The following is a 15,345-nucleotide window of genomic DNA, read 5'->3' on the forward strand; positions in this document are numbered from 1 at the left end:
TTTTTTCCCCCTACAGCCTCGTCATGTGTTCAACATGCTAAAGAAGTATGTCCGTGCCGAACAGAAAGATAGACAGCATACCTTAAAGCATTTTGAACATGTTCGCATGGTGGATCCAAAGAAAGCTGCTCAGATCCGGTCCCAGGTAAGCACAGAATGTGGTGATCATGCAACTTGGACAATTCAGTGTTCTTGCCCTTTGAGTTGGATCTTTAGGTATTCCCAGAATAGCCATGGGTGTTGGACCTCTATAGCAAGAGTTCTTTAATGCCTGGTAAATTCTAAAGGCTTGTCCTAGGGCAACATGTGGTTTGGCACTTTCTGAGTTATGAAAATAACAAAGAATATAAAAATCTTGAGTGACTACTGCTACTGATTCTTAAGGAACCATCAAACTCTGATGACTAAAATGAAAACAAAATTGTATAAACCAAAACCGCTAAAATTTGGTTCAACTAAATTATAGAAGACAATCATAAACTCCATTTCTACTGTAATGCTTGGAGATAATGTGAGACTAAATGAAGCTTGGTAGTGATAAGTTTTATACTCTGCCATTTTCAAAACTTGACAACTGGGATCTACCTCTGGAAATCTGAAATTTTACATTTCCTTAAACAGAAGAATTTTTTGAAATATCTATCATTAAATATCTATGTTTCATGTGAAATATCCATATGATCCCATCTATTGGAAACTTTGCAAAGACATATATATATATATGGAGCATCAGAGCTTATTTAGGAATCTCAATATTAGGAATCAGAATTGGGCAGAAATGGTCTTTTCAACTGGCTTTATATCTTATGGTTACAAGCATATAATATAATGGAAAGTTTAAAGCAGCTCCAAAGTTAGAGAACAAAAAATGAGGGAACAACAAAAATAAAGATGCCCTTTCATGTTCAAAGTTCCAGCAGCATTTTGTCAGTTTTATTTGGGAAGTTTGTATCTGTCTGTGGTGCTTGGTAAGGAAAATAACTCTTCCTTACTCCAGAGATGGTTTACCTGGAGCTATCATCCTTTGCTGCAGGTTATGACACACCTCCGCGTGATTTACGAGCGCATGAACCAGTCTCTCTCCCTGCTCTACAATGTTCCTGCTGTGGCTGAGGAAATTCAGGATGAAGTTGGTGAGTGAGCTGTTTTTTTGGTGCTGTGCATATAAACATATTTTCCTCCTGTAGGAGAAAATCAGGGAACTGAGTTCATCTTCATCAGGAATCATCAGTGTTTTAATATGTGGAAGGAAAAAGAGCAGATTCCCTTCTACAGTGAAACTCTTGGGGAGTGGAAGTTGCTCTCATCTTTGAAATGCATCAGGTCTTAACTGCATACTGACAAAAGCTGAGGGGAATGTAATTTGGCTTTGGTCTATTTGTGTGATAATGAGCCACTTGTTGTTGGATTATACTTGTCAACAGTTTTCTAATTTAGTCAATCTTATAAATATCACCTTATGATGCTTTGGTACTTGACAGTTTAATAGAAACAACCCTTCATCTCTTAATTCTTTATTATCATAATCTTATGAGTGTCATGATATCCTCATTTTTCAGATGAAGGAGCCCAAACTTACAATTTAAGAAACTTGCCTATGTCACGCATATCCCAAGGAGCACAGCAAAACCACAAAACTCTGACTTTTGACTTTGAGGTTATTGTTATATTCAGTAACGCATCTTTCTTTGATGCACGCCCCGCCCCCTGCATAGCCATGAGTGTTCTCTGGACCACGTTGTTGTTTAAACTTAATTAACTATACTTCATTAAACTTTTAAAATAATCATACACTCATAAGAAGTTGGAAAAATAATACAGAGTAGTCCATGGTAGACATCACCCACCTTCCTCAGTAGTAACATCTTACATAACATCATGCATTATCAAAACCAGGAAACCGACCTTGTGTGCCCACTGTCTCCTATGGCCCTAGTTTTCCTCATGACATCTTTAATATTTCGTATGAGTAAGTTCTCCCTTTTCTGTTTTTCTTGGAAAGGGAGTAAAGTATCACATAACGTAATTCTCCACAAACCCCCAAAATGCCCATATTTGTTTAACTTTGCCTCACAAAAGTACTTAGATGCAATTACCCTAGTGCATCTTTCAACATAAAGCAGATGTATGAATCCGGGCGATATGGTGCATAAACCGTCTGTAAATAAGCAATATGTGTGTGGTGGATCCCTCTCCATAATGAGTCCTGTTCTTTGTTAATTGGGTTGGAAATAGATGCTTAATTTGGTTTAAAACAGATGCAGGTTGTCTGAAAACAGAACACTCAGGATGTTGTAGATGGTGTTCCGGTTGAGGAATTCCTGCTTTGAAGTGCCCAAAACACAGCTTGGCTCGATTTTTACATTTCATAACAGTGCTGTTCTACTCTTTTTTTTTCTAACTTAGTAATACCTTGCAAGTGTTGTTTGTATTACTACCAAGTATTTGGCACTTATCAGGTGATAATGGTCTGTTCAGTGTTGTGTATTAACACACAGGATCCTTTCTTTAAGAAACGAATATTCTTGTTATATATTATGATAGACATGTGTAAGGAACCTTTAAAATACTGTGTATTAAATAAGTATAAGAAAGTCCTCCAATAAGTTGTAGAAGGGACAAAAATCAAAGAAAAATCACGTTCTTAATGAACTGAAGCTCAAATCTTCTAGATGAATGTATTTTGGCCTTAGAGCCATCTTATCAAGCTTATTTTCATAAGCAACTTCAACTGAGGTGTTGCCAGTAATACCAAACTATAGAGGAATAAGCCATTGCAAAGGACTAGAATATTTCACTCTCAGCCAGTAATTATGGTTGACTCTTTCTAATTAAATTACCAGACGTTTTCATTCAACAAAATACTACTGAAAGCAGTGACCACTAATAAGTCGCAGTTCCACAGAACAGATGGTGATTCAGCTGTCTTGAGTGTTGCAAAATGCCCAAGAGTAGAACCACACACTAAACTTCAAATATCAGTGGCAGGGAGAATATTCCGATAACTAGAATCATAGAATTTTTTCTTTAAAAAAAAACTGTTAAGTAAGCTTAAGAGCATGTCATTTTTAAAAATAGTTTTGTCATTCTGAGTATACCGAACACTGAATCCTGAAAGATAATCATTTAAAAAATCTTTATTGCCTCCATTTTTAAATAGCTGTTTCCTGTGGGAAGAGAAGCTTGCATTAATGAACTTCCATTAAATAGAGCTGTGTACCATTCGAGGTCCTAACACCAAAGCCAAAGAAGAGAGCTCCCTGGGGAAAATGGCTTTTCTGGGTTAAGCTTAGTTGTCTTATAGAAATGTTCTTTATTTGAAGGAACATTTAAAAATAACTTACTTTTAAAGTAGGACCATGGATGAAACAAGATGGGCTGTGAGTGCCAATTGTTTGAGCTGAGTGCTGTTTAAGCTGAGCGGGAGTTCTTTGTAGTATTCTCTTTGCTTTTATATGCACTTGAAATTTTCCATAATAGAAGTTGGTTTTTAGCTTACTTTCCAAATAGAATCTGCACAGATTTCTTCCAGTGTATGTCCTGTACATTTAATTTCTAATTAAATGCTTTGTCATTAGTCTGATTTGCATGCATCTGCCTTTTCTGTGTGTAGTCAAGTTTTAGATTTGGAGTCAGTTCAGTGTAAGAAGCATACTGAAATTCAGAGCTGCTGGGAAAAGGAGAAGATCCAAAAGAACCTACAAATGCATGTTGTTTATATAAAAGTTTGTGCTTATAAATGCAGGCAGTTAGAATATGTTTAGTACTGTAAACCAGCTGGAGAGAAATACAATCGTTTTGTTAAATAAGGGTAGTAGTTGCTCTGGAGATGAAGGGTTTTCACCAGTCCTGAGGGACCGCTAGTATCTTTCGTGACATAGGTTTATCTGCTTCAGGTATGAGGATAGAATTCTCTATTATGGATGAAAATGAGGAAGAAGCTAGTCACACCAGAAAGAAAAGGGCAAAAGTGGGAACTGGCATCGAATTTGTGAGAACAGTAAAGTGTGACTGACTAAAGCCTAGAATTCATCAGGCCCATGAGTTCCAGCCCTGACCGTTTTCACCCACTGTGCTTTCCTGAGAAAGCCATCTGTTTATGCTGCTCTACTGTTAACTCCAGTAAATCCCATATCCATAACAACAACCTGTCTACTGAGTCCCAGTGACATATTCCAGACTCAGAATACAGGCGTACCTCATTTTATTGTGCTTTGCAGATATTGCATTTTTCACAGATGGAAGGTTTGTGGCAACTGTGTGTCGAGTGAGTCTGTCAGCACCATTTTCCAACAGCATTTTCTCACTTCAGTCTCATTTTGGTAATTATGGTGCTATTTCAACCTATTTCATTATTATTACATTTGTGATGGTGATCTGTGATGAGTGATCTTTGATGTTACTATTGCAAAACGATAGTGACTTGCTGAAGGTTCAGATGATGGTTAGCATTTTTAGCAATAAAATATTTTTTAATTAAGGTATGTTCATCGTTTTTTTAGACGTAATGCTATTGCACAGTTACTAGACTACAGTATAGGGTAAACATAACTTTTATATGCACTGGGAAACCAAAACATTCATGTGACTTTGCTTTGTTGAGATATTTGCTTTATCGCAGTGGTCTGGAACCGAGCCTGCAGTGTCTCCGAAGTATGCCTATATTTCACCCATTTCTCAAACTCCAAACTATGTGTGTAAGGAAGAAATCATTGTGTCCCTCTTGAAATTGACCCATTTTACAATCTCAGTTATGGGTTCTCCCAGTTGTCCTATACATATCCATGATGCCTTCCTCTCCTCCACCCATGATTGCTTATCAATCTGAAATCCTATATATTCTACCTCTTATATTCACGTGGAATCCCTGCTCTGTAAATCCACATTGTTAGCTCAGATCCTTATCCTCTCACATGAGTTTCACTGGACTCTCAACTAGTCATCTTGCCTCTTGCCTCACCTTGGTCCCCTCCTACCCAAATTCTTCCTCTTCAGGGCTGAGTTTCCTGCTAAAATGAAAATACATCCTGCACATGGTTCTTCCTTGCTTGAAAAGCAGCATCCTTCAACACTCAACTGAAATGTCCACACTCCCATAAGCCCTTGACTAATTTGCATAGGGAGCCAGAGGGAAGAGCTGGTGTTTGAGTGACAGTTATGTAGCGAACTGATGAGAATCTCTTACTGATGATGTTGCTGGCCTGAGTTCTTTATGAAAGTTCACCCTTGTTGAGGTTCAGGGCCACCACATATAGATGTGGCAGGTGGTTTAGGGAAAAAGTGTAAACTGACATTCATTCCTCCCACTGACGAAGCCAAGCCCTCTGGGATGGGGCCACACCCACGTGAAGCGGAGCTTTCTTATAATTCACACATACGCGACATATGCACTAGTGACAACACTGGTGAATTCAGTGACAGCACCTCCAACTAACTTACCCTTAACAGATAGTAAAGTGATGAAAGTGGAATTGGAGCCAAGGTCTGCATGAGTCCGAAATTCATACTCTCTCTGCTACCCAGTTTCCTACTCTCAATTCCGTAGATTTTCTTCTACTAAACCTCAGTGTCTAAAGCACCATGTATCCACCTCTAATACCATATTGTACTTTGTATTTAATTGTTTATTGACATGTCCACCAGCCCCCAATCCTGTGAGATCTTCCAGGACATGTCTTGGTCATGTCTGTATCCTTGGGATCCAGCAGAGGACCTGGTACTCTGTAGTATTAGTCATCATAGCCTAGGTTGAAGCAAATCCCTAGGCTGCAAAGTAGATGCTCCTTAAATTAGGTGGATCAGGTGTTCTCCTCCATAACCCTAAAGACCCACCCTGAGCTTCTTCCTTAGCACCTAGCATAGCTATTGCTACACAAAACAAATCTCTTTCCTCGGCCACAGCATTCTCTAAAGCTATGATTGATCAAGCCAACAAAATGGGTGCGTTGGCAAAGGTATCAAAATAAAGAATAAAGCAGAGTTCTCAGGACAGTAATAAATAACATTTTACAATATTGTACTATATCACATCCATGACCCTCTGCTATTTGGCTTTCTGCCCAATTCATATACTTTGACACTTGATTTATTAAATATGTTGTCTGGTTTAACTCTTCCATCAACCAGAGTCTGAGGCTATTTATTTGCTTTGCTTCACCAATAAGTATGAATTATCAAAACTACTCTATTAGTTTTATAAAAGCTTGCTGTTTATTCTTTTATAATAATTTTTCAGTTCAGTTTGAATTACTATTATGTGCAAGTTCCCAGGCACATCATTTATTACTTAATGTTTTCCTTTTTTAAAAAAATGTATTTGCATACAAATTATGAAGCTTTCTGTAAAGAAAGACGTAAGGCATTTGTAGAGGGGGAAAGAATCCCTTCCTCATTTAAAATAGCTGTCTAGGACAAGTTTGTTTTTTTTTTTATTCAGCAAATGATAGAATCATTAATTTAAGGAAAATATGCCTCTTTTCAATGTCCATATTCTGTCTTAATCATCTTTTAACCCTTCAAAAAAGCAGAATTCCTTCATCTCTACTATTGTTCATCTCAGCTTTGCTTTGTCAATTTGCTGTTTCAAAATGAGTGGATATTTTTACCCTTTGTAATCTTCCTTAAATCTGTGCTAAAAGGATTCTATTCTTCTATCAGCACTCACCAGAGTACTTCATTTTACAGCTTCCTCAAAGCTAAAAACATTGCAGCTCTCAGCTCAGGGCTGGCTGTTTCACAGAATGCTGTGATGATCAATTTATGAGAAAGATAGGAGGAAGGAAAGGGGGAAGGAAGGCCTAATTGTTTCATACCCTGGGATTTTTTTTTTCTTTTAGCCTTCAAAATTAGTAAAAACATGAATTATTGTAAACCAGATGTTGGAAGGGTCTCTGGCGGAACAAATCCATAGTGAATGGGGTGGGATTGAAATACGTGGCAGGGGGTCAAGAAACTCAAGTTGATGAAAGAAGGCTTATAATTTTTTATTACAATTTGACTGTGGCCTCCTGATAAACTTTTCTGCTCTTTGGGAAAAATACAGCATGTTTATTTCAAGGACAGTGTTTCCATTCTCTGTTCCTAGTAAACCTATTGATTTTTGGATTTAATGAATCCAAAGTAGTCTAGACTTAAAATAGAATATCTATGGCACTTGCCAGACCAACAAAATGGAATATTCATTACTACTGAGAATTTTAAGTATCCTTGTGTATAATTGTTAGTCAAGGGAGGGCATCAGGAAGAAAAAAAATCATAAAAGTAAATAAAGTGAGAGAACTATTAACTTACTCCACTCATTCATTTTCCATAGGAAATGGCTTTTTTTTTTTTTTTTTTCTTTTTGCGGTATGCGGGCCTCTCACTGTTGTGGCCTCTCCCGTTGCGGAGCATAGGCTCCGGATGCGCAGGCCCAGAGGCCATGGCTCACGGGCCCAGCCGCTCCGCGGCATATGGGATCCTCCCAGACCGGGGCACGAACCCGTATCCCCTGCATCGGCAGGCGGACTCTCAACCACTGCGCCACCAGGGAGGCCCCGGAAATGGCTTTTAAGTATAAGTAGATTTTATATTTTAGAATTGATTTAAGTATTTGGCAACAAAAACATGTATTTGTATCATAAATTGCCAAAGACATGTTCTTCCTTTAGTTTTACAGTAGTCTCAGAGCTCCTTATTAGTATTTTTTCCAGTATTATTACCTGAATTACAGGTTTGGCCAGTGTTTATTTGCCTACCCTCTAAATGTATATCTTTGTCCCCCTCGTAAGCAAGACAGTTACTCTTCCAAAATAGTACAACTCATTTTATAAATGAGAAAATGAAACTGCGTTGTCAAGTGACCTACATATAAGCATATTAATCTTCAAAACAAAAAAGTATACTATTTGCCTGCCATGTTGAAATGTCTCTAAACAACAAAATATAGATGTGTCAATGCCAATGAGTTCATACCTCAAACCCAACTGGTCTGTAAATAGTCTTAGGAGGTTACAGCCCTTAAGCATTTAACTCACCCATAGTGGCTAGTTTAGTGCTTTGCAGACATTTAGTTCTTTATACCTTTTTTGGATATGATATGTAAGCTGTCTTTTTCTTAGGAGTTTAATTACTGAATCTATAAATATAGTGTATGTCATTCAGTTGATCTGTGGAAGTCAGTGATAGGGTCCTTTTGTCATATGTAGGGACTTCCCTGGTGGTCCAGTGGCTAAGACTCCATGCTCCCCATGCAGGGGGCCTTGGGTCAATCCTTGGTCAGGGAACTAGATCCCACATGCTGCAATGGGAAGATTCCTGCATGCCGCAAATAAAGATCCTCGTGTGCCACAACAAAGATCCCACACGCAGCAACGAAGATCTCACATGCCGCAACTAAGACCTGATGCAGACAAATTAATTAATTAATTAATTTTAAAAAATATTTTAAAATGCTGATTACTATTAAAAAAAAGTAGATGTATGTAACTTGACATGTGTAAATTATTGACATGGGAATTATTCAGGGAAACAACATCAGTTTCCCGGGGTAATGTTTATAATATTCCCTTCTGGCAAACAGATGTATTTTTCTGTATTTTCTGATCCATAATTTTAAAGGAAAAGTCAGTCCTTTAGCATTATTAAAAAAGTATATACTTTCTAGGAAGAATGAATGTCAAAAAGTTTAATTTAAAACAAATAAGCGGGCTTCCCTGGTGGTGCAGTTGTTGAGAGTCCGCCTGCCAATGCAGGGGACATGGGTTCGTGCCCCAGTCCGGGAGGATCCCACATGCCGTGGAGTGGCTGGGCCTGTGAGCCGTGGCCACTGAGCCTGTGCGTCCGGAGCCTGTGCTCCACAATGGGAGAGGCCACAAGAGTGAGAGGTCCGCGTACCGCAAAAAAAATAAAAATAAATAAATAAATAAATAAATAAATAAATAAAACAAATAAGCATAATCTCTGCCATTCTGGCAGATAGATTGTAGACATTAATATGTATAATTCAGAGTGGTATATTGATCTTATTTCTTGAGATCCCAGTGTACCCTGGCAGTCACTAGATAACTTACATATAAACCACATTGTTTATTTCATGCCATTGCAGTGGCTCTCTGGATTATGTTTTCAGTCTTCATAAGTAGGTGGTGTCTATTAAAATATTTTGCATATTTTTTAATAGGGCTCTGCATTTTTATTATTGAGTTGTAAAAGGTCTTTATATATTCTGGATACTAAACTCTCATTAAATATATGATTTGAAAATATTTTCTCCCTTTTTGTAGGTTTTCTTTTCATTTTCTTGACATCCTTTGAACACACAAAATTGTAAAACTTTGATGAAGTCCAGTTTATCAATTTGTTTTCACTGTTGCTCATGCTTTAGTATTATATCTAAGAACCATTGCTCAATCCAAGGCCAACTATCTTTATACCTGTGTTTCTTTCCAAGAGTCTTATTGTTTAGCTCTTATAGTTAAATCTTTGATTCATTTTGAGTTAATTTTTATATGTAGTGTGAGATAAGGATCCCCCCTCATTCTTTTTTTTTTTTTTTTTTTTTTTTTTGCGGTACGTGGGCCTCTCACTGCTGTGGCCTCTCTCGTTGCGGAGCACAGGCTCCGGACGCGCAGGCTCAGCAGCCATGGCTCATGGGCCTAGCCACTCCACGGCATGTGGGATCTTCCCTGACCGGGGCATGAACCCGTGTGCCCTGCATCGGCAGGCGGACTCTCAACCACTGCACCACCAGGGAAGCCCCCTTCATTCTTTTACATGTGGATATCCAGTGTCCCATCACCATTTGTTGAAAAAAACTATTCTTTCTACTTTAAATGGTCTCGGAACCCTTGTCAAAAATCAGTTGACCAGGGATATATGGGTTTATTTATTGACACTCAATTCTATTCCTTCTATATATACATTCTTATTAAAATACCACACTATTTTGATTACTGTAGCTCTGTAGCAAGTTTTGAAATCAGGCAATGTGAGTCTTCCTCCTTTGTTCTTTTTCAAGATTGTTTTGACTATTTGGGGTCCCTCACTTTTCCATATGAATTTTAAAGTCTTTTTTTCCTCATTTCTGCAAAAACATAGTCAGATTTTTAATAGGGATTACCTTGAATCTGTAGGTCAATTCAGGGAGTATTTCTATTGTAATTTTTTTTAATGAACTTTTAAAACACTATCATTACTTGAAGAGATATCCACTATGAGATGATTCCGCTTTGACCCCACTCAGGAGGGTAAATGTTTAGAAGTCACAGGAAAATTGATTTAGCACACTGTCACCATTTACTCCAAATTTTGGTGAGATTCAAGGAAATTTCTTTGTGAACTTTTCCTTAAATCATGACAACTGTGACACATTGGTGGGTTTTGTCTATTTTCATGCCATTCTCTGATATGTTTGTGTGTGTGTGTGTGTGTGTGTGTGCACCTTGACCAAATGGGTGAAGCCTGAGGCAGTGCCTCTCACACTGAGCTCTGCTGGTGCCTATGATGATCCAGTGCAGTTCCAGAGTTTTTCCTTAACTCAACAGCTCCTACACATGGCCCTGTAATTTGAATCAAAATCCAAAAGAAATCCTAACTAAAATGGTTGGAGGGTGAAGTCAGACCACAGTGGGGACTCCTAGACTACTTCTGGCAGGGAACCCTGCCACAGATGTATCCTAATTTTTTTTTGGTAGATTCTGGGGAGCAACCAGTGATTTTACACTGGGGAACAAGGGCTGGTTATTTTGTTTTTCACAACCAGCTGCCTTCAAGGTTCATATTTTTAAAGAGAAGAAAAAAATTGTAGTGATATTTGCCACCCTGAAAATAGAGATGCATTCAAATTGAGATTAATTTTGAAATCTGTTTCCACAAAGTCTAACTGGGAGAGAGATGAATGTATTTGCATGTGAGAAAGACTTTGGAAGGAATGTTAATTTGCCTCTTGCTCTTCAACTCAGAAACAAATTTTGCAATGTACTCCCTGAGTAAGCTCTGTTACTCTTTGTTAACTATTCTCCTGCCATCTATACCACGGCCTGCTTTAGAAAATCAGTCATAGACACTGGGTTAAATGTCTCATCAAAAACAGGAGATCAATCTATTAACTCATTCCAGATTATGAAGCCTGTGTCCAAAGGAATGTTTACATCATATGAATCAAAATACTATTCAGAAACAGTCTTTTGGACTTGGAGTGAAAAACAGGTGGTCAAAAGGCCAAAGTTAGGGTGTTACTTAATTTCAACTACTGTTGCTAGATCCATTGACCTGAGACAGTGAATTTAAAATAGCCTATTTAATGTGTTTAATTTTTTACAAATATATTTATTTACATGTGCTCATAAAAGCATGAGTTAAATCTTATTATTTCTGTGGAACAGCAAATGGTGACTACTTGTATTGTCTTATGCATGTCTCCATATCTTTGCTTTTGGTCTGGGTGGTAGTTAGAAGAGTCTGCCCATCCCATGAGAGCAGATAGAGGAACTGTGTGTTCAGCTTCCTCTTAAACATTAAACTTGATAAAGCTTCTCCTAAAGCCAGTAGAGACCAGAGGCATTGTCATCTGAGAGCAGGAGGAAGGGCCAGCTGCGAGTTTCATGCCTCTCAGAAGCAAGAGCCTGAGCCAGCCTGGCCTTGGCAAATGATGCATTTCTTCTCTTTCAGAGGCTAGCATAGTGAAGGGAAGCTCTGGGACTGTAGTGAATTGCTTCTGAAGCTTTGCCAAGTTATGAAGGAACTTCCTGGGACCTGAACAGTGGAGAGCTGGGAATGCAAAAGGGAACATATCATATTAATACGATTATACTTATTAACATCTTATACTGTTTTTATTTAGGAAACTCTAGAAGCAAAGCAAATTTCATATTCTAGGTTTTGGGCAGAGGGCAGGAGATGTGGAGAGAGAAATTGGTGTTTGAAATTCTAAATTAATGACTCTTTTGCAAAACCTGCCTTCGTTTTGTTGATGATTGCTGAGGCTTGAAATAATTAAAATGGGTTTACTCTCAAATGATAGTCAACATATTTGATAGAAAGGAAAGTTGCTAAAATTCCCTTTTTGATGTGGCATACACAATAAAACGAGTATCATGTATGGAGCTGGACTTGAAAGCATAATCATTTATACTGTGACCTTTCTTTATTACACTAAAACTTTTTCTTTAGTCATGACTGTGACCAGATAACATAAGCTTCTTGCTGTTTATAAGTTTTCCATGATACCAAAAAGCATTTTTCTAAAATTTTTGTATATGAAACTTTGTTAATAGTTATAGTTTTCTAATCAAACAGCTTTAGTCAAATAACAAAAAATTAACTTTATCATTGCCACGGAGATATCACTAGGTAAATGCCTTAATTCTCAGTCACCACTCTAATAATATCAAGGGAATATTAGAGGGTTTCAAAAGTATATATGTAGGGCTTCCCTGGTGGCAGGGTGGTTAAGAATCCGCTAGCACGATAGCTACTGCTTCCCACTAGTTATCTATTTTACATTTGGTAGTGTATATATGTCCATGCTACTCTCTCACTTCATCCCAGCTTGTCCTTCCCCCTTCCCATGTCATCAAGTCCATTCTCTATGTCTGTGTCTTTATTCCTGTCCTGCCCCTATGTTCATCCAAACCATTGTTTTTTAGACTCCATATATATGTGTTAGCATACGGTATTTGTTTTTCTCTTTCTCACTTACTTCACTCTGTATGACAGACTCTATGTCCATCCAACTCACCACAAATAACTCAATTTTGTTTCTGCTTATGCCTGAGTAATATTCCTTTGTATATATGCACCACATCTTCTTTATCCATTCATCGGTCAGTGGACACGTAGCTTGCTTCCATGTCCTAGATATTGTAAATAGTGATGCAATGAACATTGTGGTACATGGCTCTTTTTGAATTATGGTTTTCTCAGGGTATATGCACAGTGGTGGGTCATATGGTAGTTCTATTTTTACTTTTTTAAGGAACCTCCATACTGTTCTCCACAGTAGCTGTATCAATTTACATTCCCACCAACAGTGCAAGAGGGTTCCCTTTTCTCCACACCTTCTCCAGCATTTACTGTTTGTAGATTTTTGGATGATGGCCATTCTGACCTGTGTGACGTGATACCTCATTGTAGTTTTGATTTGCATTTCTCTAATGATTAGTGATGTTTAGCATCTTTTCATGTGTTTCTTGGCAATCTGTATATCTGCTTTGGAGAAATGTCTATTTAGGTCTTCTGCCCATTTTTGGATTGGGTTGTTTGTTTTTTTGATATTGAGCTGCATGAGCTGCTTGTAAATTTTGGAGATTACTCCTTTGTCAGTTGCTTCATTTGCAAATATTTTCTTCCATTCTGAGGGTTGTCTTTTCGTGTTGTTTATGGTTTCCTTTGCTGTGCAAAACCTTTTAAGTTTCATTAGGTCCCATTTGTTTATTTTTGTTTTTATTTCCATTTCTGTAGGAGGTGGGCCAAAAAGGATCTTGCTGTGATTTATGTCGCAGAGTGTTCTACCTATGTTTTCCTCTAAGAGTTTTATAGTGTCTGGCCTTACATTTAGGTCTTTAATCCATTTTGAGTTTATTTTTGTGTATGGTGTGAGGAAGTGTTCTAATTTCATTCTTTTACATGTAGCTGTCCAATTTTCCCAGCACCACTTATTGAAGAGGCTGTCTTTTCTCCACTGTATACTCTTGCCTCCTTTATCAAAGATAAGGTGACCATATGTGTGTGGGTTTATCTCTGGGCTTTCTATCCTTTCCATTGATCTATATTTCTGTTTTTGTGCCAGTACCATACTGTCTTGATTACTGTAGCTTTGTAGTATAGTCTGAAGTCAGGGAGCCTGATTCCTCCAGCTCCGTTTTTCTTTCTCAAGATTGCTTTGGCTGTTCGGGGTCTTTTGTGTTTCCATACAAATTGTGAAATTTTTTGTTCTACTTCTGTGAAAAATGCCATTGGTAGTTTGATAAGGATTGCATTGAATCTGTAGATTGCTTTGGGTAGTAGAGTCATTTTCACAATGTTGATTCTTCCAATCCAAGAACATGGTAGATCTCTCCATCTGTTTGTATCATCTTTCATTTCTTTCATCAGTGTCTTGTAGTTTTCTGCATACAAGTCGTTTGTCTTCTTAGGTAGGTTTATTGCTAAGTATTTTATTCTTTTTGTTGCAATGGTAAATGGGAGTATTTCCTTAATTTCTCTTTCAGATTTTTCGTCATTAGGTATAGGAATGCAAGAGATTTCTGTGCATTAATTTTGTATCTGGCTACTCTACCAAATTCATTGATTATCTCTAGTAGTTTTCTGGTAGCATCTTTAGGATTCTCTATGTATAGTGTCATGTCATCTGCAAATAGTGACAGTCTTACTTTTACTTTTTTGATTTGGATTCCTTTTATTTCTTTTTCTTTTTTGATTGCTGTGGCTAAAACTTCCAAAACAGTGTTGAATAATAGTGGTGAGAGTGGGCAACTTTGTCTTGTTCCTGATATTAGTGGAAATGGTTTCAGTTTTTCACCATTGAGAAGGATGTTGGCTGTGGGTTTGTCATATGTAGCCTTTACTATGCTGAGAAAAGTTCCCTCTATGCCTACCTTCTGGAGGGATTTTATCATAAATGGGTGTTGAATTTTGTCAAAAGCTTTTTCTGCATCTATTGAGATGATCATATGGTTTTTATTCTTCCATTTGGTAATATGGTGTATCTTATTGATTGATTTGCATATATTGAAGAATCCTTGCATTCCTGGGATAAACCCCACTTGATCATGGTGTATGATCCTTTTACTGTGCTGTTGGATTCTGTTTGCTAGTATTTTGTTGAGGATTTTTGCATCTGTGTTCATCAGTGACACTGACCTGTAGTTTTCTTTCTTTGTGACATCTTTGTCTGGTTTTGATGTCATGGTGATGGTGGCCTCGTAGAATGAGTTTGGGAGTGTTCGTCCCTCTGCTATATTTTGGAAGAGTTTGAGAAGGATGGGTGTTAGCTCTTCTCTAAATGTGTGATAGAATTCGCCTGTGAAGCTATCTGGTCCTGGGCTTTTGTTTGTTGGAAGATTTTAAATCACAGTTTCAATTTCAGTCCTTGTGATTGGTCTGTTTATATTTTCTATTTCTTCCTGGATCAGTATCAGAAGGTTGTGGTTTTCTAAGACTTTGTCCATTTCTTCCAGGTTGTCCATTTTATTGGCATATAGTTGCTTGTAGTAATCTCTCATGATCCTTTGTATTTCTGCAGTGTCAGTTGTTACTTCTCCTTCATTTCTAATTCTGTTGATATGAGTCTTCTTTTTTTTCTTGAAGAGGCTAGCTAATGGCTTATCAATCTTGTTTATCTTCTCAGAGAACCAGTTTTTAGTT

General features: G+C 37.7%; 1 protein-coding gene across 4 annotated transcripts in view; it reads left to right on the forward strand.

Annotated features, from left to right (window-relative positions):
- Window positions 1–15,345, forward strand: part of APP (amyloid beta precursor protein) — a 286,033-nt gene that overhangs the window by 210,377 nt on the left and 60,311 nt on the right. For all 4 annotated transcript variants that reach the window (XM_081235728.1, XM_081235729.1, XM_081235726.1 and 1 more), the window contains 2 exons: window positions 17–145; window positions 1,034–1,133. In XM_081235728.1, the coding sequence (XP_081091854.1) occupies window positions 17–145; window positions 1,034–1,133 (229 nt within the window). The remainder of the gene's footprint in view (window positions 1–16; window positions 146–1,033; window positions 1,134–15,345) is intronic.

This window comes from Mesoplodon bidens, assembly GCF_964165515.1.
Source record: "Mesoplodon bidens genome assembly, chromosome: 5".
Classification (NCBI taxonomy): Eukaryota; Metazoa; Chordata; class Mammalia; order Artiodactyla; family Ziphiidae; genus Mesoplodon; species Mesoplodon bidens.